The sequence below is a fragment of the Pogoniulus pusillus genome, chromosome Z, assembly GCF_015220805.1.
Source record: "Pogoniulus pusillus isolate bPogPus1 chromosome Z, bPogPus1.pri, whole genome shotgun sequence".
In the NCBI taxonomy this organism is placed as follows: domain Eukaryota; kingdom Metazoa; phylum Chordata; class Aves; order Piciformes; family Lybiidae; genus Pogoniulus; species Pogoniulus pusillus.
Window position 1 is genome coordinate 103,047,738 of NC_087309.1, and position 20,491 is coordinate 103,068,228.

Sequence of the window (20,491 nt, forward strand, 5' to 3'; positions counted from 1 at the left end):
TAGGAACTTTACTCCTCCACCCCCAAGTTATGTTGGGAATGGTAGGACTTTTACCAGACCAGCTCAGACAGCTTGGAAGTAAGATAAAGCTGTATTGACAGCAAAGCTAAATTTACAAACATATATACACAATACTTGCATTTACAATTATATACAATTTAGGAATAATACATAAATACAGTCTTCCCCCTGAGACAAAGAAAGCCCAGAGAAGGCCAAGGCCACCCTCTCTGTCCTCAGATAGAAAACAACCAGCGAATCTCACTGTTACCTGGTTGGTGAAGGAGTTAGAGAAGTGAGGGAGCATCCACTTCCCAAGAGCCAAGACAATAAAATTGTTTAGACCTTGGCTTTTTGCACCTCTTAGCAAACCAATGAATGATACAGACTTTATCATTGTTATTCTTTCACAACCAGTGCCCTGCTCATTTAGATTCTCTATTGAGCTTTCAGGAAAGTAACAGTTTATCTTATTAGAATATTCCAATAAGCCTTAAACTACCACACATTCATTGGTTTGCTAATTAGTACAAAAGAGCCAATGTATCAACAATTTCCTTCTCTTGGCTTTTGAGTGCTGGCTCTCTATCTCCTGCACTAACCTCTTCCAGATAACCAGCTTTGCTGGTTGTTTTCTATCTGGAGAGAGAGAAGAAGGTGGTGTTGGCCTCTTCTGGGCTTTTTCTTTTTCCTGGTGGCAGGGGAAAGAGTTGATTTCTAGATTACTTATAAAATGTATATAATTGTCAATACATGTAAATATATCTTGTATATATGCTTGTAAATTCAGGTTTGTTGTAAAATATAGCTGTATCTTATTTCCAAGGCATCTGAACTGATCTGGTAATTTTAAGTTTGGGGGGTGATTTCCTAAACCCACCACAGTGAGAAACAGAGCACCTCTTTCCATCTCTGCTTCTCCACTGGACTGAGTTGACTGTTTTAATAACAATCTTTGTGTCTTAGCCTTCAGGGGCCTTCTGTGCTTGTCTGTGCATCTTCAGGGAACTGGAACAGCACACCTCCAACTTGCAATATTGTCTCTTGTGGATCCCCTCCTGCCATCAAAGATGCTGTTGTTGATGGAAATAACTTTACTTTTGGAAACACGGTCTCTTACACATGTAAAAAAGGGTATGTAGAACAGCACTGCTGGACTGATAGCCAGGATGAGTAAAACTGGTGCACTGCTTCACAAGTAACTGCACACTAGTTATTTTTTACTGTTTTTCTCATGATTGTCTGGACATTAAGTGTGATGGAGAATTGTTTTGTGGGCTATCAAGTTAGTGCAGGATGCATAGGCATTTATTAAATGGGGAATGATAGACCAATTCAGTAGGAAGCCCTGTTCCTTGGAATTACTGCAGAACTGGTACTTCTGTGGTAAACTCAAGACCCCGATCATAAACAATTTCCTATGTCTGTGTAGGCTGTAAGAAATCTGTTTAGGGTGTTTTGAGAACTGTCTGTTCTGGTGTTCTAAATTCTGCCTCTTTAAAACTCTGACTGCTCCATCATTGAGATTCATTATTTTTCTTTGGCTTTCACCTACTCAGTGTAATGACCTTAGCAGATCATATTTCATCAAAGGTGAAGGTTCTTTCTGATGATCTTGAACATGAATGTAACGCTGATCCTGAAAATACTTTTGCACATGCTTCTCTTTGCAGCCTGTGAGTGGTTCCAGTGAACTTCTTGAAACTGGTCTTTCCAAAAAGCAGAGCAAGGGTTCAGAGCTTTTGCCCAGTTAGCCCCTAAGGGACTTGAGGATTTTCTGCTCCTTCTTGATGTAAAATTGTAGAGTGATAAGCCAGCATTTTTCCATATCAACTGGATTTGCAGTGTGATTTGAAACATAGTTGAAGCAAAGTATCCTTAATGTAGCTTTTTTACTGTATTGTGAATTAAAAAACTGCTTCTCTTTTCTGTGCAAGCATTTTAAATTAGACAAGACAGCAGCATTTAAAGAGGGTCACAGCTGTCTGTGACAATGAATAGAGTGGGTCATATTAAACATTGGGACTTAACAGGCAATTTCTCTGGAGTCTAGTCATGAAGCTTTGGAAACGAATCTTGCAAAGAGGAAACACTTTTACAGATGTTGCCATCAATATCTGTACAGCCTACAACTGTAAAGACTCACTGGAAACTCTGCAGTAGTTAACTCTTCCTTTGTTTTCTGTGAAAGCATACCAGAGAGATTTCAAAACAGAAGAAGAAGATTGTCACAGGTTCTGTGACTGTACTGTTGCATTATGAATCAGCAGGGTTTCAAGTGAGATGAGCAGCACAGAGTAATGCTTGTTGCTGTATCCCAGAAACACATTAGAGAAGTACAACTACACTAACAGTAATCATGTGGAAGGATTTAATTGTTAAAGATGCTTTTATTTTTCTACTCAGCATTATTTATTTTTTAATGGCTTTTATAACATTTTTTTATGAAGAATCTGTTACAGATTGCCACTGTACATTATTGGCAAGAGCATCTCTCGGTAACTAGTTAAGGAGTTTCTCTATCAGTAAGGGGATTGATACAGAAACCCAAAAACCCAATAGCTTTCTGTCTATTTCTTCACCATTCAGTTCTGCTAAAAAGGAGGAATTTCTTGAGGGGATCATTTCTTTGAAAATGTTATGTCCTGTTGAATCACAATGCTAGGTTTGTTGTAGTTGTTTCCACCAAATTAGAAGTTCAGGATTGGTAACCAGGTGAGCAGAGAAGTATGTAGCAACACACACAAGCTGTGCTAGGATATTCTTCATTGTGGTATCTCACCTGTGGACATGTAGGCTTTAGGATTTCTTTTGAGTTTGATAACAGCTTTCGTACTGGGGTGCTATCAAGCAAGCTTATACTGCAGGGTCTTCAGAAAAAATGTAGGTAGCATCTGACCATGCTTGTCTTTTTGACTTCTTATGTGGTTTCTTTATCCACAGTTACACATTAGTTGGCCCTGCAACCATAGAGTGCTTGGCTAGTGGTGAGTGGAGTGTGAGCAATCAGCAATGCCTGGCAGTATCCTGTGATGAGCCACCCCATGTGGAGAATGCATCACCAGAGAGTAGCCACCGCCTCTTTGGTGATATAGCATATTATTTCTGCTCAGATGGCTACAGCCTAGCTGATAACTCTCAGCTGCTTTGCAATGCAGAAGGGAAGTGGGTGCCTCCAGAGGGCAGGGAGATGCCCCACTGCATAGCGGATTTCTGTGAGAAGCCATCCACCGTTTCATACAGCATCCTGGAGTCCATTAGTAAAGCCAGATTTGCAGCTGGCTCCGTTGTGAGCTTCAAGTGCATGGAAGGCTTTGTTCTGAACACTTCAGCCAAGATCGAGTGCCTTCGAGGGGGTCAGTGGAATCCTTCTCCGTTGACCATCCAGTGCATCCCCGTTCGCTGTGGAGAGCCTCCCTACATCAGCAATGGCTATATCAGTGGGGCCAACTACAGCTTTGGAGCAGTGGTGGCCTACAGCTGCAACAAGGGGTTCTACATCAAGGGAGAGAAGAAGCGGACCTGTGAGGCCACTGGAAACTGGAGTGGCAGTTTGCCCACATGCCATCCAGTGTCCTGTGGAGAACCACCACAGCTTGAGAACGGCTTTCTTAAGGTACAGAATGAGGTTTCTCATCTGCCTGCTACCATAACAAACTGAGTATTTCTTCACAAATGCAGCCGTTGGGGTTTTCTTTCTTCTGATTTGCTTTCCTGTTAAAATTAAGGAAGCACATCACTGGGTGGAATAAGCAAAGGGAAAATGAGTGGATCTGCAGCAAATTCATGTCTGAAAACCATGAACACTTCCATAGGATTTCCTATTATTAACTGGGTTTTCAGTTAGGAGACTCAAGGTGCCATATGACAATCAATTGATTTCTTTAATGTCTTTTCATTTGTTTGGTCCATGGGGGCTTTCCAATGCCATCTGGAGACATTTGAAGTTCTGTTGCCAGTTCTTTTTACTGTGATGGTAAAAAAAAAATCTGGTTTGCCATAGATAAGTAAATCACCTTGGGATGATTTCACTCCTTTTGATGCAAACACATAGCTTTACTGAAGTCAGAACTTGCCTTTCTGTATCAAATAGCACTGCACCAATACCTGAAGTTTAACATCTCTTCATGGCAGCTCTGTAAATTTTACAGATTTACAAATCTGTCAAATGACTTAACCCTTGTTGTGATTTAATGCACTTGAGTAATATTGTGGTAAGGAAGATCAACAGAACTATTATAAAGATTTAACTTTGAATCTTTAAAACATTTTCATTATGAACACCCACACTTCCTTCCTTCAATCTAGCCACCAGACCATCTGCATTTGCCAAAAAATGAGGAGGGGCAGGGAAGGGGGGAGAGGAAGGAGGGGGTTGCATTCCAGTTCCTGCATGGACTCCCAGCAACAATATTTGTTCAGCCTCCCACACAGACTGCATAACAAATATGTGTTGCCTTCCTTAGGTAGGATCACTCCTCCAGATATTCCTTCCAGTTATAGATGCTTTTAAATACCTCAGTCAGAGCTTAGCCTGCAACTTTGCTCCTCATCTGCCTCCTCAAGACCCTGCATCTGTGTATATGGCACCTATAAATGTCTCCTAGCAGTAGTGTTATCTGAGGGCTCCAGCCTTGAATATGCCTGTAAACTAAAGAATTGTAACAGTAGACCATTTTACACCAGCTTCTCCTGACACACTTCTATGCTGTCTTTCTGCCTACATATATTTGGGCATCTTGGGTCAGGAGGGGGAAAAGTGGAGGAAATATTTTCTGGCTTTTACTTTTTAAGCCTTGTCATGTTTTCCTTTGATGGTGCAGTCAGACTTCCTGACAGCAGCGTATAGAATTTGAGGCATGACATTCTCTGTCAGTTGCCTGCATGCATTCCTTTGCAAACAGTCTTTACTGGGTTTTGGACAGGAACTGAAGCAAGACAACACAAGAACTTAAATCGGTCTTCTGTTTTTCTCAGCCATGCCATTCATTTCAGACATGTCCCCATCTTAACTGTTTTCCAGGAAACAACTGGACGCTTCTTTGAGAATCGTGCAAATTATCAGTGTGAATCTGGCTACCAGATGGTTGGGAGCTCGGTGTTTGTCTGCCAGGCCAATCGGCAGTGGTACAGTGAATCACCTCCTCACTGTGTTCCCCTCAGCTGTGGAAAACCACCACCCATCCAGCATGGATACTCCAAGGGAGAAATTTTTGATATGGGCTCCAAAGTTGAGTTTTTCTGTAATGAAGGCTATGAACTGATTGGAGATGTTTCTTGGACATGTCAGAAATCTGGGAAATGGAGCAAAAAGCAAAGCCCAAAGTGTGTGCCAACAAAATGTCCAGAACCACCTTTGGCAGAAAACCAGCTGGTTTTGAGGGAAGTGGCTTACCAGGTTGGTGTTGTGCAGTTCTCCTGCAAGGAAGGTTATGTTTTGCATGGCTCCTCTGTACTGAAATGCTTGCCTTCCCAACAGTGGAATGATTCCTTCCCCTTCTGCAAGGTTGTGCAGTGTCCTGCAGCTCCATACATCCCCTTTGGTGACCCAGTGATTTCCACTCTTCATTTTGGTAGCACTGTGAAATACATCTGCGTGGATGGATTTTTACTGAAGGGTGAGTCAGTCATCAGATGTATGGCCAATGGCTCATGGAGCTTGCCTCTGCCAGAATGTATTCCTGTGGAGTGCCCCCAACCAGAAGAAATACAGAATGGCATAGTTGATGTGCAAGGCCTCACCTTCCTTAGCACAGCCCTCTATACTTGTAAGCCAGGCTTTGAACTAGTGGGGAACACTACCATCCTCTGTGGAGAAGATGGCCAGTGGCTTGGAGGAAGGCCAGCTTGCAAACCTATTCAGTGCCCAAAGCCTAAGAAGATCCTTAATGGCAAATACTCATTCACAAACTTCCATTATGGGCAGACTGTTAGGTATTCCTGTGACAGAGGTTTCCAGCTTCAAGGAGAGGAAATACTGAGATGCCTAGAGACAGGGGAGTGGAATACAGAAGTTCCCTCTTGCAAAGCCATAAACTGCCAACCCCCTCAGCCCATCGAGAATGGCTTTGTGGAGGGTGCAGATTATAGCTATGGGGCCATGGTTATTTACAGTTGTGTGCCAGGCTTCCAGCTGTCTGGCCTTGCCATGCAGACCTGTGAAGAATCAGGCTGGTCTAGCTCCACACCAACCTGCCTCCCAGCAGATTGTGGCCTGCCTCCTCACATTGACTTTGGGGAGTATGTTCAGGTGAGGCATGGAGAAAGACGTTCTGATCAGGGCAGTGTTACAGGGAGTCCTTCCCTTTCACATGTGTTACTGGCTGACAGTTTGAAAGACTTCAAAGCTTCCTTGAAGGAGGACAGTGCAATGCAGCTCACCACTTTCTTATTTGGAACAGTTATTTTATACACATGTTACTCTGGCTACGAACTGCTGGGAAACCCTGTTCTAGCTTGCCAAGAAGATGGTGCTTGGAATGGCACTGCCCCTGCCTGTGTTTCAATACAGTGCACCTCGCTGTCACCCCCAGAGAACGGCTTTTTGCATTTCACTGAGAACACCCTGGGCAGTGCAGTGCAGTACACCTGCAAGCCAGGCTTCACTCTCGTGGGCTCCGACACACGGCTCTGCTTGCCAAGTCGGCAGTGGAGTAACACAGCTCCGTACTGCAAAGCAGTAACATGCAACTCACCCACCCAGCTTATGAACGGGAACATAAGAGGGGAAAACTACACGTATGGGAGTGTTGTCTACTACGACTGTGGTCCCGGGTACCAGTTAAACGGCCCCGCAGAAAGGAGATGCCAAGAGAACCAGAAATGGGATGGCAGTGAACCAATTTGCATTCCTGTTTCCTGTGGCCCACCACCAGTTTTGGAGAATGGTCAGGTGACTGGAGAGGAATACACATTCCAGAGATATACAGAGTACAGCTGCAATGAAGGCTTCCTGTTAGATGGGGACAGAAGCAGAGTCTGCCTTGAAAATGGAAGCTGGAGTGGGACTGCTCCAGTTTGTAAAGCTGTGACCTGCCAGGTGCCATTACCTCTTTCCAATGGGAGAACAAGTGGCTCAGACTTTGGCTTTAAGAAGCAAGTGCACTATCACTGTGATGAAGGGTATAGTCTGCAAGGGACATCTACTCGTACCTGTCAGAGTGATGGTACCTGGGATTCAGAAGCTCCGCACTGTGAGCTGGTTGTTTGTGGACCTCCTGAAGACATCTCCCATGGCTTTCTGAACGGCTCAGGCTTTACCTATGGGGACTTTGCCCAGTATGTGTGCTTCCCTGGCTATGAGCTGCATGGCAGTTCTTTACGGCAGTGCTTGTCCAATGGCTCCTGGAGTGGAAGCCTTCCATCTTGCCTCCCTTGTCTGTGCCCTACGCCACAAATTCAGAATGGGGTCGTTCTTGGTTCAGATTTCATCTGTGGGAAAAGTGCCCAGTTTCAGTGCCTAGAAGGCTTCAAGCTGCTAGGGCCATCTGAAGTCACCTGTGAGGCGGCTGGCAAGTGGAGTTCTGGGTTTCCTCGCTGTGGGCAGATTTCCTGTGGCTCTCCACCCATCATCCCCAACACAGTCATCAATGGGAGCAGCTCTGCAGATGAGAATTCCATCATCTATACCTGCTTGACTGGTTTTGTCATGCAAGGAACCTCAGAACTGACTTGTATGGAGAATGGTGTCTGGAAAAAGCCATACCCACGCTGTGAGCTGTTAAGCTGTGGCCCACCACCTTCTGTCCCAAATGCAGAGGTTCTTGGAAGCACTTACACCTACGGGAGCAAGGTTCAGTACAGGTAGGAGTACTGCTGCCATTCTGTTTCCATAAAATCTCTGAGGGAATGAAGAGGGAAAGTTTATGCACCCTCATTTAGTGCATGTTTTTAAAAGACCTGAAAGAAGGGTTGTGCTCTATCACTTAGACTGACAAAGCACATGTTCCCATTCACCCATACATTATATTCTGTGAACAGCTGTCAAAACTCCAGTAAGGTATTTCAGCCTTTTGGGCTGCACTCCTCTACTGCCTTTAGTTTGCATTATTCTCCTCCTCTGAAACACTGCTCTGGCCATTCATGTTTTCTTAGAAGGTGGCAACAATATTCATCAGGCTGTGCATTTTTTTTCTCCCTTTTTGGCACCCCATGTATGTTTTCCTCTTGCTTTAGATTCCTCTTGTAATACTGAAAGGTTGATTTCCCTCTTATCCCGTCTCCTGTACTGCAACAGTGCACTGTTAGTCAATGTTGCTGATGTAAAGTTGCTCTTTATTCAGGTATGAGAGAAAGGGAGTTTTGTTAACTTCTTGAAGTGCGCACACTGCAGATCTATTTCTCCAAGGCAAGACTTTTTTATGGTGGTATGATACATAACTGGGAGATGTTATGGACAAATTTAACAATATCAGTCATTTCCATGCTTGTTTAACATGGCAAAGAGGATGCTTGTGTCTGCCCCTTACACCGTCTGCCACAACAAGCTCCTAGCCAAGATGGCAGCTCATGGCTTGGACAGATTCACTCTGACATGGGTCAAGAACTGGCTGGAGGGCCAGGCCCAGAGAGTGGTGGTGAATGGTGCCACATCCAGTTGGCAGCCAATCACTAGTGGTGTGCCCCATGGGACAGTGCTGGGCCCAGTCCTGTTCAGTATATTGATGGCCTGGACCATGGGATTGAGTCTAGCATCAGTAAGTTTGCAGATGACACCAAGTTAGGAGCAGGTGTTGATCTGTTGGAGGGTAGGAGAGCCTTGCAGAAGGACCTTCATAGGTTGGATGGATGGGCAGAGGCCAACGGGATGAGGCTTAACAAGGCTAAGTGCAGGTTTCTACACTTTGGCCACAACAACCCCAGGCAGCACTACAGGCTGAGGACAGATTGGATGGAGAGCAGTGTTGTGGTTTTTAAAGACAGCCGACAGGAATTAAGCTCTCAAATGAAAATAGAGAAAAAAATACAGAATTATATTTAGAGAGAAATAGAGATAGACTTTACAAAGCAAATACCACCTCCCTGACGAACCCCTTTGAGTTTTCCCCCAACCCAAAAGCTAAATCTAATACTCCCCAGTGCACCAATCCTCTCCCCCTCCCCCCCAATGCCTCCACCATCCAAGAGGCCTAAACAAGCCTCTGGAGGCCCCAAACAGGCCTACTGCTTACATGTTCTTCCCAAGAAATTGGCTCCCGCCAGACACAGGGCAGGAAGAAGAAAGGAGAACGAGCTGGTCTTGTGAGTTTATAAAGAGATAGCAGAATTATGGGATTGAATAACAATCTTCTAGTCCCCAGGAGATTTTTTAACCCTGTAATTCTCAACCTGGGACATTCCACCCCTATATTCAATCCCATCATTCCTCCTCATCACACTGCTCATCTAACTAGACACAGACTCTCTATATAGTGAACAGTGCCATCCAAATCCTGCATCATTCCACTTTTCTTCAAACCCATCTGTCGCTCAGATCCTGGACACAACTCTTCTCATCGAGTGGGACTTCTCAGATGACATCCACTATCTGAAAGAAACTCAGTAACAAATTGTACATACTTTAAACTAGAACTGTCTCAGTCCCAATCAAAACTCCTTTGTAGAACACGCTTGATCTTGTCACCCTCCTGCATTGCTCAACATACGTGTCCTGGACTTGCCCCACTAGGAAATAACCACCCCTTGGACAGGTTGTATCCCCACCCAAAGGCAGAAAACACCCATACATTTTTTTCCAACAAATCCTTTTCACAAACAAAGGAACTCTATTTCCATCTGCATTGTGCTCAACAGCACTCAACATCAAGTAACAGACAGTCCCAGTCTATTCTCACTCAACTCTTTGCAGTCCGTGCATCCAAGCAACCACCCACTGCAAAGTCTCAGTTACTCAGTGCAGATTCTCCCAGAGTCCTTGGCACAATCTGGCTCAGTCCATAGTCGTCTCAAATGGTGTGTCTCCAGCCCTGGGGCAGTCAGGTGGGGCAACTAAGTCCAGTTCACTTCCTCTCTTCAAGCTGTTGCTCCAGTTTGCTTCTCACGCATGCAGGAGTGAAGATCCCTTCATCACAGGTGAGTTCCAGTATCTATAAAAGTCCCATGCTTCCACTTGTTGCTTGTACCAGGCCATCCACCACCCCTGAGGGCTCCATCCTGCAGTTCCTCCCCTCTAGCTGCACAATCAGAAGTGAACACACCACACCACCAGTCCATGCCCTTATCTTCCTTCTCCAATCTAATCAGAATTGTTTGGAATTTTGTTTAACCTTTCCCAGCACCTCTCCCTCCACCTTCTCCACAGAGAACTGAAAAGGAGGAGGATCTGGTGGTGGACGAGAAGGAGGTGGCAGAATAGGGAAGAAAACTACTTGGAGATCAGTTCCATTCACAGGAACCGCTGCCTGACCAGCAGTGTCCATCCCCACCGCTGCCTCACCGGCCAGAGGAGGCGCTACCGTCAGGGCACCCTCGCAGTTCGCCCTGCCGCTTGAGCTCAGCTGCCGGACAGCCGCCGCTGCTTCTGTCACTGCTGGAAGCTCAGCAGGGATACATGGGGACACACTGCCCTTTGTCTCTAGTCCTGGCTCGCTACCCCGTGCGGAACTGGCAGGAGTGCGCAGGAAGGGAGGGCAAACCCCCTCCTCCCATGCTCGGTGCCGCCAGTTCCGCCACTGTAAAGTTCAGGCTGACTCGCAGCGGGGCAGGGGAATCCCCGGCAGGACGCATTCCAAATGCAGGCTCGCCGTTTGCAGCCAAAGCCTGCCGGTCCACGCTGCCTCTGCTGGGACTAGAGGGGCACGGAGGTTCGGCCGTTTCTTCTGGAGCCGCCAGCTCATGCGCTGAATTGGGAGTGGCTGCGCCCAGCAGGAGCGCGGCTGCCGCGGCAGTCAGCCCCTCAAGGAGCCTGCTGCTTCCGTGTGGTGCCATCTTTGAAACGCTGCCCGGACCAGGGGAGGCTGCTGGCGCGGCCGTAGCCGCCTGCGTTTCCACAGCCCACGGGTTCCGATCAGGGGTTTGCCAGCTCCGCTGTACCCCACGCCTCCAGCTCGCCCCGCTCGGCACCGTGCTCTGAGGCAGCTTGAGCCATGTCCTCTGCAGGGGCGGGGGTCCCGTATCACCTTCAACCGCCTCAGACCTTTCAACTCGCTTTTTACCGCTTGCTTCTACCCCCTCCGCCACCCCAAGAGGGGAGCGGCTCACTTCTCCAAGCCTTCCAGTTCTCATGCCGACTTCGCTAAGAGACACCATTTTCCCTAAGCTTTAATTCTCTCATTTCTCCAATTCAAGCGATGCAAACCGGCAACCACCTCGATCCCCGCACGGGCCGCCGGTTATTCTGTCATGGTTTTAAAGACAGCCAACAAAAGTTAAGCTCTCAAATGAAATTGGAGGAAAAACACAGAATTTCATTTAGAGAGAAATACAGAGATAGACATTACAAAGCAATTACCACATCCCTGGCAAACCCCTTTGAGTTTTCCCCCAGCCCACAAACTAATACACCTCAGTGCACCAATCCTTTCCCCCCTCCGCCCCAATGCCTTCGCCACCCAAGAGGCCTAAACAAGCCTCTGGAGGCCCCAAAACAGGCCTACTGCTTACATGTTCTTCCCGATGAAGTGCCTCCTGCCAGACACAGGGCTGGAGGAGGAAAGGAGAACGAGCTGGTCTTGTGAGTTTATAAAGAGATAGCAGAATTATGGGATTGAATAACAATCTTCTAGTCCCCAGGAGATTTTTTGAGCCTATAATTATCAACCTGTGACAAGCAGCCAGGAAGAAAGGGACCTGGGGGCACTGGTAGATAGTAGCTGAAGATGAGCCAGCAGTGTGCCCAGGTGGCCAGGAGAGCCAATGGCATCCTGGCCTGTATCAGGAACAGTGTGGCCAGTAGGACAAGAGAGGTTATTCTGCCCCTGTACTCAGCACTGGTCAGGCCATCTTGAGTCCTGTGTCCAGTTCTGGGGTCCTCAATTCATGACAGATGTTGAGGTACTGGAACATGTCCAGAGAAAGGCAACAAAGTTGAGGAGGGGACTGGAGCACACAACCTATGAGAAGAGTCTGAGGATTGTTTATCCTGGAGAAGAGGAGGTTCAGGGCTGACCTCATTGCTGTCTACAACTACCTGAAGGGAGGCTGTAGCCAGGTGGAGGTCAGTCTCTTCTCCCAGAGAACTAGCAATAGAACAAGGGGACACAATCTCAAGCTGTGCCAGCGGAGGAAGTTTTTCACAGAGAGAGTGATTGGCATTGGAATGAGCTGCCCAGGGAGGTGGTGGAGTCACCACACTTGGAGGTGTTCAAGAAAAGACTGAATGCGGCGCTTAGTGCCATGGTCTAGTTGATTGGATAATGTTAGGTTCTAGGTTGGACTGGATGATCTTGGAGGTCTCTTCCAACCTGGTTGATTGTGTGATTCTAAGTGAACCCACTGGTCCAAGCCAAGTGAACTGCTTTTGTTGAAGCACAATGTGAACAGAATGAATCAGCCTTAGATGGTTAAGTAAATGGCCTGTGGTCAGCCTAAGGCTCATTTTGTTCTTGGAAGAAAATGAGCTCATCTTTAGAATTGGTTGGCAGTAACACACTGTTTACCTAACAAAAAGGCAGCTGCTTCTTGCTTGCAAAGGGAAGGGCGATGTAGGAAGTGCACTGAAGTGTTCAGTACTTTCCAAATACTAAAGCCACCAACTCACTTCCCATTAGAGTGCTGCAGCAGTGTGAAGCAGCTGGAGGTTAAGTCTGAAGCTTTTAGCTCTTGACACAGCATAAGTTCAGTCTGGGAATGCTTCCTTATAGAGTTACTTTGACTTAGTGGAGAAATCCCAAGATGTTCTTATGAACAACTAATGCTGAAAATTAACTGTCTGACTTTGTAGTTTATAGGTTAGCTCATCCCCAGCTGTCTTTGTGGTCAGGTCTTCATGCTGTGTTGCAGATGCCTGGAAGGCTACACAATGGTGACAGAGGTGGACACATGCATTTGCCAGGAAGATGGACAGTGGTCTCCTCAAAGTATTTCCTGTTGCCCTAAAAAGTGCCCTCTCCCAGGAAATATCACCCATGTCGTTGTACTTGGGGACAACTTCACTGTGAGCACAAACATCACTTTGTCATGTGTAGAAGGCTACACTCTGGTGGGAGCAAGCACATCTACATGCAAGGTATGGTGTTAATTGCACTGTTTCATTTTGCTGGCTTTGTTGAATTGAAGAGGCTTCCTCATGCCCTCATTAGCTTTTGGCCCTTAATTGCACACAATAAAAAAATTAAAAGCATGTCCTGCAAAATACAATGTGCATCCTTCTTGCCCAGTAAGAGCAGCTACTGGTTTCCCTTGTATGGATTTTCAGAACTAGCAATTACTGATTTCTTCTTTCATCAAAAAATAATGCTGTACTTTGTAAGAGCATTTATTTTATCACATTTCAGGGAATAAATAATTTCTAAGATGAAAATTATATCAAAGATTTCTAATATATTTTGAGAATTGCATGCAGAGTCTTTTTTCCTCAAGAAAGCAGGCAGCACACTCTGCAGCTGTGGAAACTCTAATCCTCTGTGTGTTACACAGCAAACATCCTCATCAGTTCTGCTAGTGACCTTTTGTTGCATTAGCTTTGGACAGCCTTGGCTTAAGCTTGTAAGTAGGCTATTTGTGTGAGAAGAGCTGAGCATATGTGTTTTTGCAGAATCAGCACTTAATAAGGTGAGGTTTTCCCCGTAATTTGCTCTTTCAAAGACCTGTGGGAGCAGGAGTAGGTGTGTTTGATGAGTGTCTCTTCAGATATCAGACTTCTCTTGGAGAGCCTGGGAACGCAGCTGAAGAAGCACTTAGTCATGGTGGTAGACATCTGACCAGGAGAGAAGTATGGAATATGGAATCGGGCAGCTGTAGTACTAATTTTTCTCCTGATTTGTTCCCTGAGCTGTTAGGTGACCCTGCACAAGTGCAGTGGTTTTTTTCAAGCTTCTGTTTCCCATTTACATTTTGTCCTTCTCTTTTGTAAAACTAAGCTAAACATTCTTGCCAAAGCTGAGCTGCAGTCTAGGTTGGCAGCTTAAATGTGTTACTTCTGCTACACAGATAATACTACATTAAGCACATCTGTACACCCATAGCCACTAGGTGCTTCTGCTACGATTTTCCTAACTTGTTCATTTAGATATGAATTAAACATATGAAGTGGTGCCTTTGTACTTTTAATTACATTTATTTTTCAGGAAAGTGGCATTTGGGTGCCACCATTTTCTGACAACATCTGCATTCCTGTGTCCTGTGAGACCCCAGAGACTCCAGAGCATGGATTTTTGGTTGGCACTAAATACAACTACAGAGATGTGGTTCTTCATAAATGTGATTCTGGCTATGAATTACAAGTAAGCAAGCTCAAAATCTCCAGCATTTTACTTTACTTTTTCCTACAAAATCTTTATGTGTCATTTTCAGTTCTTACATCATGACTGTGAGAAGGTAGAATGTCTTGACCATACTGATATATACCCCTAACTGCCACAGAAGTTGGATATCTGCCATTGTCTGTGGAATGTTCCTGGTATGTCTGAGGTAGTCCTTGAGTGCCTTAAGAGTATGATTGAAGCAAATAAAAGCATCTTACTCAGAGGTACATTTTCAGCCGATCGCTTTCAGTCTTACTTTTTTAACAGAAGGTTGTTTCAGAGTTTTGCAAATACAGCATGGTATATGCTTGTGACCATAGGCCATGGAAAAGTTATTTTCTCACATTTTGCTCTCAAACTGGTTCTCTGGCCAGAGTTAGCTTGCATTCTTCCTTCAGTTTCATGATTCCCCAAGCGTTGTGTCTAGTGCATTGTGCCTGGTGCGTTGTGCCTTTTGGGCTCAGAGCTCCTGGTAACTCCACTGCCCTCAGTTTTATGACATTGCTAAGTGGTGTGAAAGTGATGTCTCTTGGTTTAGGATGGCAGGGAGATTTCAAGTTCACTCAATGTCAGCTCTATTACCTGGCAGAGAAGGGAAAAATATTCTTTCCTGTCCATTATTTTTGTTGTGAGCACTGGGGTCTCAACCCTACCTGAACTCTGGAGCAGCACTGCTGCCCTATTATCAGGCCTGAGACTATCCAGTTCAGAGCTGCATCAAGTTTGTTTTCAAAAGCTGCAGTCAATTCAGAAAATAAAGTATGTTGCTGAGGTATAGCTTGGCCTCCACCATCCCCAGAGTAAGGCAGAGTCATGAGCAAAGGCATGAGGTGGTAAGGAGCCTCCAAGATAGAGGCTGACTCAGTGCTGTGTTTTGTGAGTATCAAGCAGAATGCAGGCTTGTTCGTCCTTTGTGCTGTTGTAAAAGCAATAATAAATCAATTGCTTTGTGCATGTGAATTAACCCAGTCACTCAGCATGAAAACTACGGGCAGTTTAGAAAATGTTAACAATGAATTTAATTTGCATTACATTGCTATATATGTAATGTCACCGGCGTTGGCATTTAGACAGGAAGAATTGCTGTTTCAAAGCCGGCGCTTGCGTACAGTGAAATTTCCTTCCAAGCTTTGTATTCCAGCTTCGCCACCTAGTGTCTTTGCGTCTCCCTGCTTTGTTTCCCTTTGGGAAGCAAAGTCCGCTGGACGTGTTGGCTGTACGGCACTCAACACGCAAGCAGCTGCTCTTGCCAATGGCTCTGCTTTGTAATGAAAGTACATTGCTTCAAGGGACAAATGTGGATGTTATTCTCCATGCCTTGGAATCAAACAAGAAATAAATCCTGGGCTATTATTCTGGCTATAAAGCCTGTACATAGGACATAAATAATATTGTTTGTAAGTTAATTTAAAGAATGAGTGTTTTAGGTGTCATCAAAATCTTGCATTTATAAACCACAAGAATGTTCTGTTACTGAAAAAATGCTTGATAGATTTTCTGTAAATGAGTCCTGGAGTAATAGGGAGAGAACAAGAATGGTGAAATTGATGAAAAAGGTTATAGTCCAAGGAGAAGGATAAGAGGACTAAGTGGCCCCACAAACTTTGACCAACCGCTTAGTACTCTTGTCCTTCTCCCTGGGGTTGCATTGGTTTATAAACAATGCCCATCACTTACAAGTAAGGAGTTGTACGCTAAACTCTGGTAGTAGATATGGGCTGTAGCGTTTAACTTTCTCCTTACATGGGTTGTATGTGGAGGGAAAACATCTTGGCCTTGCTGGATACCAGAGGTGATGGGAGAGAAGAGCTGACCAAGTAACATTGTTCTTTGAGCATTTTGCTTTGTTTCACAGGGTGATGCAGAACGGACTTGCCAAGGAAACAAGCTCTGGAGTGGCACAGTGCCGGTGTGCAGAAGTACGTTCCATCTGAGTTTGTCACTTAGTGTTGGTCAAGGGTGATTTTGCACAACAGAAAACACTCATGCTCATTTTGGTCTCTAAACTGTTTGCATTTGCCTAAAACGTTTTGGTAAGTACCACTGAAAACAGCCTGGAAGAGTTGCAGAGTTTCTGGTTTGCGCAGGAATAGTGTGAAGGAAATCACTACCCCTTTCTGCCTTATTCCTCTATTGCTAAGAAAACTGTGCTTCCAAGTTTAAGTAGTTGTGCCTCTTGGTGTCATGTGGGGTTACTAAAGACCCCTGAAGATGTTAGTTGCCAGGAGTCACAGATACTTTAGCATCCTGAACTGTAACTCTATGGATACTCCTCAAAGGTACTTCAATTCTGTGAGATGTAGGATGCACACTTGACTGCAGTGCAGAAGTAGGAGTTGTCTGCATGCTTGCATAAACTTTAGCTGTTGACTTTCTGTGACAACAGTGGAATTTCTCAAGGCTTCCTGCCAGCACAGCTGCTATAGATTTTGTCTTTTAGCAGAACTGGAAGCACCAAGCATGATACTGTTGTTCTACTCAGGAGCAAATGTCTGGGAATGTCCAGATCAACACCATGTTCTCTCCCTGTTACTCCCAGCAAAACCTGTGGAGGATCTGTGAGCAGGACAGACATATGCATTATGTCTGATTGAAAAATATTTCTTGGTATAGGAGTATCATGTGGCCCCCCAGACATGATAGAAAATGGATCTGTTCAGGGAGAGGAGTTCTTGTTTGGCAGTGAAGTTTTCTACAGCTGTGACCCTGGCTTTGAGCTACGGGGACCAAGCCGAAGGATTTGCCATGTTGACAAGAAGTGGAACCCCTCCACCCCTTCATGCACACGTAAGTTGCAAGCAGAGCAGCATGCTGGCAGCTTTCCAAGAGAGCTGGGAAATAAACTGAGAAAGTGGTTTTGCTGGCTTCCTTCGAGACTCCCCACTCCAGCTGGAGAGCTGTAACAGGAGGAGCCAAAGAAAAAGCCAGCAGAGAAGTTCTCATTGGCAGTTCCTCTCTGATCTAAAGGGAGGTCCTTTTGGCACGTTAAAATGACACGACAATATAGTTGTACTTCGGTCGGTAGAGAGGAGTGCTCTACTTGATTTGCTTTGCACTGTGGTGTGTAGGGCCTTGCATACAATGTGCTAGGATGATTCATCTCTGCTATGGCAAGGCTAATACATCCTGGCTACTCTATATCTGGAAATCAAGACTCTGTTCCCTGGTGTCAGTCTTGCCTCTCTTTGCAGCAGAAGGTGATTAAGTGGATTTATGACTTACTTCACACAGTTTTATAAGTAAAACGCCAAGATTTTATAGCCTTTACCAATGTGTCAGTTCTCATCTTTCTGTGGTGATGTCATAGTCCTACCCCTTGTATTTTTCTCTCTCACTTTTCATCAGTTAATCTGGATAGCCCACAGTAAGCATGGGAACAGGGGACAATAGCCTTAACTACTATCATTTTTGTTGGGGACACTTTGAGATCACCTTGTTGTGTAGGGAGCAGAGAACACTGCAAATGCAGCCTGTGACCTGCTCAGAATAAATATTCCAGATCACGCTGTATAGCTGAACATACCTTATAGCTTCACATTTGGGCACATTCTCTTTCAGGTGTCTGCAACCTGAACCCTAGGAGAGAGGGCAAGCAGGACATTGTATAACCCTTATCCATATAACACTTCTAGATTCTTTCTTCCCATCTTCCCATTAATTCCTTGTGTGAGCAAAGCTGTCAAAGTTGTGTAACAGGTAGACAGATTGTGTGTATAAAACCAAAATAATTCTCTTCTCTCCTAGGAATTACTTGTGGGCTGCATCCCTCAGTAGAAAAAGCAGAGGCCATTTCCACAGGAACCACATACAGAAGCAATGTAACCTTTGTGTGCAGTGCTGGATACCATCTTATTGGGCCCCAGAATATCACTTGTCTTGCCAATGGGAGCTGGAGTAAGCCATTGCCATTGTGTGAAGGTAACTGTTCAGTTTTGTGGCCTGGCACAGTCCAGTCTTAGAAGAGAAAAAAGCTCCTCCCTTATGCATGAATATCAAATGATGCAGGGACCGAGCTACTGCCAGGAAATGATTCTGTAATGTTTATTAGAAATGGTGCCTGAAAAATGAAATAGGAAAAATGAAACAAGGTGCACTGCCTGTTACCAAGCCAGGAAGAGCACAAGACATCATTTGTGCCAGGATTTTAAACTGCAGTTTGTCAGTCTTAATGAAAGATGAGGGTACTTGCTATCTGCGAAAATCAAACACCTCACAGAAGGTGATGGACCTGCAAGGCCAAATGACTTTTTTCTCAGTGGCTTTCTGTAATCATGTATTAAGTTCATACACTTTTTCTGAAGTTTAGGCCCTAAGGACAATCTCAGCAGCTCAGGCTTAAAGCTCTACATTCCTCACATGGACATTTTGCAAGTAATTGATTTTAGGTTTTCCCTCAGTAGGTCCTGGTGCACGTGCCACAAAGCAGAAAGAATCCCAAGCAAGAACTGGCTGTAGGCAGTAGTGGGTGAAAACAAGACTGTCAACACAAAAAGACAATAAAAACTGAAGATCCCAATTTTGTTGGGTGGTTGTTCAAAATGCAAAGCATATAGAGGCTTACTAAATCACAGCCTCATTTCAGCCTCTTTACCCTGAATATGCAAAGTCTGGGCTTCACATGTTTCTGTCTTTCTCTCAGAAACACAATAGTTCATTTCTTGGTCATCAAGCTTCCTTCCAGACTGTTCTTGTCCTTGCTGCATATACCTCAGGTCTCCTGAGCTTGACTCTAGATGCAGCATCCTGCCTGCTTTCATAGGTGCTCCTGGCATTCTTACTGTGGAGCTGACATGTTAGTGTCTCCACACCCAGCTTCACACACAGATTCAGAGCAGGCCATCATGCTGTGACAGCTTTTCAGAAATAAGGCAGATAACGATCTTCCACTCAAGGCAAGTGTTAGGTTACTGTCACCAGAGCCATGAAAACTCCATGAGGGCTGGAGATCAGAATGCTGTCAGTGTTGGGCAACTGTACAAAACACAGATCAGTGTACATGGCAGTGCCTTAGAGGTTTGCAGACCTTCTAGTAGCAACCTGGAAAGTTGATAGGGGGCATCCACCTAAGAGAGGAGGTCTTTAGTACCTAACCAGGCATCTACAAAAAGTCACACACTAGCAGTGCTGAACAAGTGTCAAGAAGACCATCTTGAACAAGCTTGAAGACAGCCACTTCACCTGCTCCTCTCTCCCTCTAGCCTGATGATTTAAATCTTCACTCATCCCATTACACAGATGACCTAGGAAAATCAAATGAACAGAATCTCTTCTGTAGTACTGGTAACTCATCTTGGACTGTCTGCCTGCAGCCTTCAGAAATACCGCTGTGAATCGTGAAGGAAGCAATTAGTTAAGTGTTGGCATCTTGAGCCAAACCATCCTGCATCTCATCTGGTATTACTTGTCAGGTGAAAAGGAAAGAGCAAAGGACAGAAGTGCCAAGAAAGTATGAAGTCATGAAGACCTCAGTATGAAGTCATAAATGTGTCCTGTCCTCCCAAGTACTGACACATTTTGCTGAGCTGATAAACGTGGCTGTGGCTTTTCTCCATCACTGGGAGGAGCTCCTCCCCTAGCTTTGCTATATTTTGCTCTCAGGGCTGCTGAACTTTCTCTTAATGCTCCTCATGATTTATTACTCTCTGGCTGCTACTTAAAAGGTTTTGTGTAAATAATTCAAGGATTGTTGGAAGTCCAGGTGTACTATCAAGCTGAATTAATGAGAGCTCTTCCCTTGCAGAGACCAGATGCAAAGTTCCAGTTTCCTTGCTGAATGGGAAGGCGATTTATGAAAACAACACAGTTGGCAGTACAATAGCATATTCCTGTGAGAGAGGATACAGCTTGGAAGGGGAACCTGTAGCAGAGTGCACAAAAGATGGAAGATGGAGTAATCTCTTGCCTCACTGTAAACGTGTGTGTTTGCTTTGTAATGAAATAGCAGTCTCAGTTTGTAAGCAATAAAAGTTACATTGCCCTCCATTTAAACTGACAGTAGAGGAAAGCAACTTCTGCAGCAAATTCTTCTGTGGAAATGCACTGTAATTTTTTACTGGAGTAGTCATGAGCAGTATTTGTTGTTTGTAGTT

General features: G+C 45.0%; 1 protein-coding gene across 1 annotated transcript in view; it reads left to right on the top strand.

The window, feature by feature from the left end:
* SVEP1 (sushi, von Willebrand factor type A, EGF and pentraxin domain containing 1) overlaps window positions 1-20,491 on the top strand; it is a 148,223-nt gene that overhangs the window by 109,150 nt on the left and 18,582 nt on the right. Inside the window, exons 36-44 of the mRNA XM_064176755.1 lie at window positions 967-1,134; window positions 2,944-3,616; window positions 5,024-7,803; window positions 12,940-13,165; window positions 14,226-14,381; window positions 16,258-16,321; window positions 17,016-17,189; window positions 18,147-18,320; window positions 20,143-20,316. Coding sequence (XP_064032825.1) covers window positions 967-1,134; window positions 2,944-3,616; window positions 5,024-7,803; window positions 12,940-13,165; window positions 14,226-14,381; window positions 16,258-16,321; window positions 17,016-17,189; window positions 18,147-18,320; window positions 20,143-20,316 — 4,589 coding nt within the window. The remainder of the gene's footprint in view (window positions 1-966; window positions 1,135-2,943; window positions 3,617-5,023; window positions 7,804-12,939; window positions 13,166-14,225; window positions 14,382-16,257; window positions 16,322-17,015; window positions 17,190-18,146; window positions 18,321-20,142; window positions 20,317-20,491) is intronic.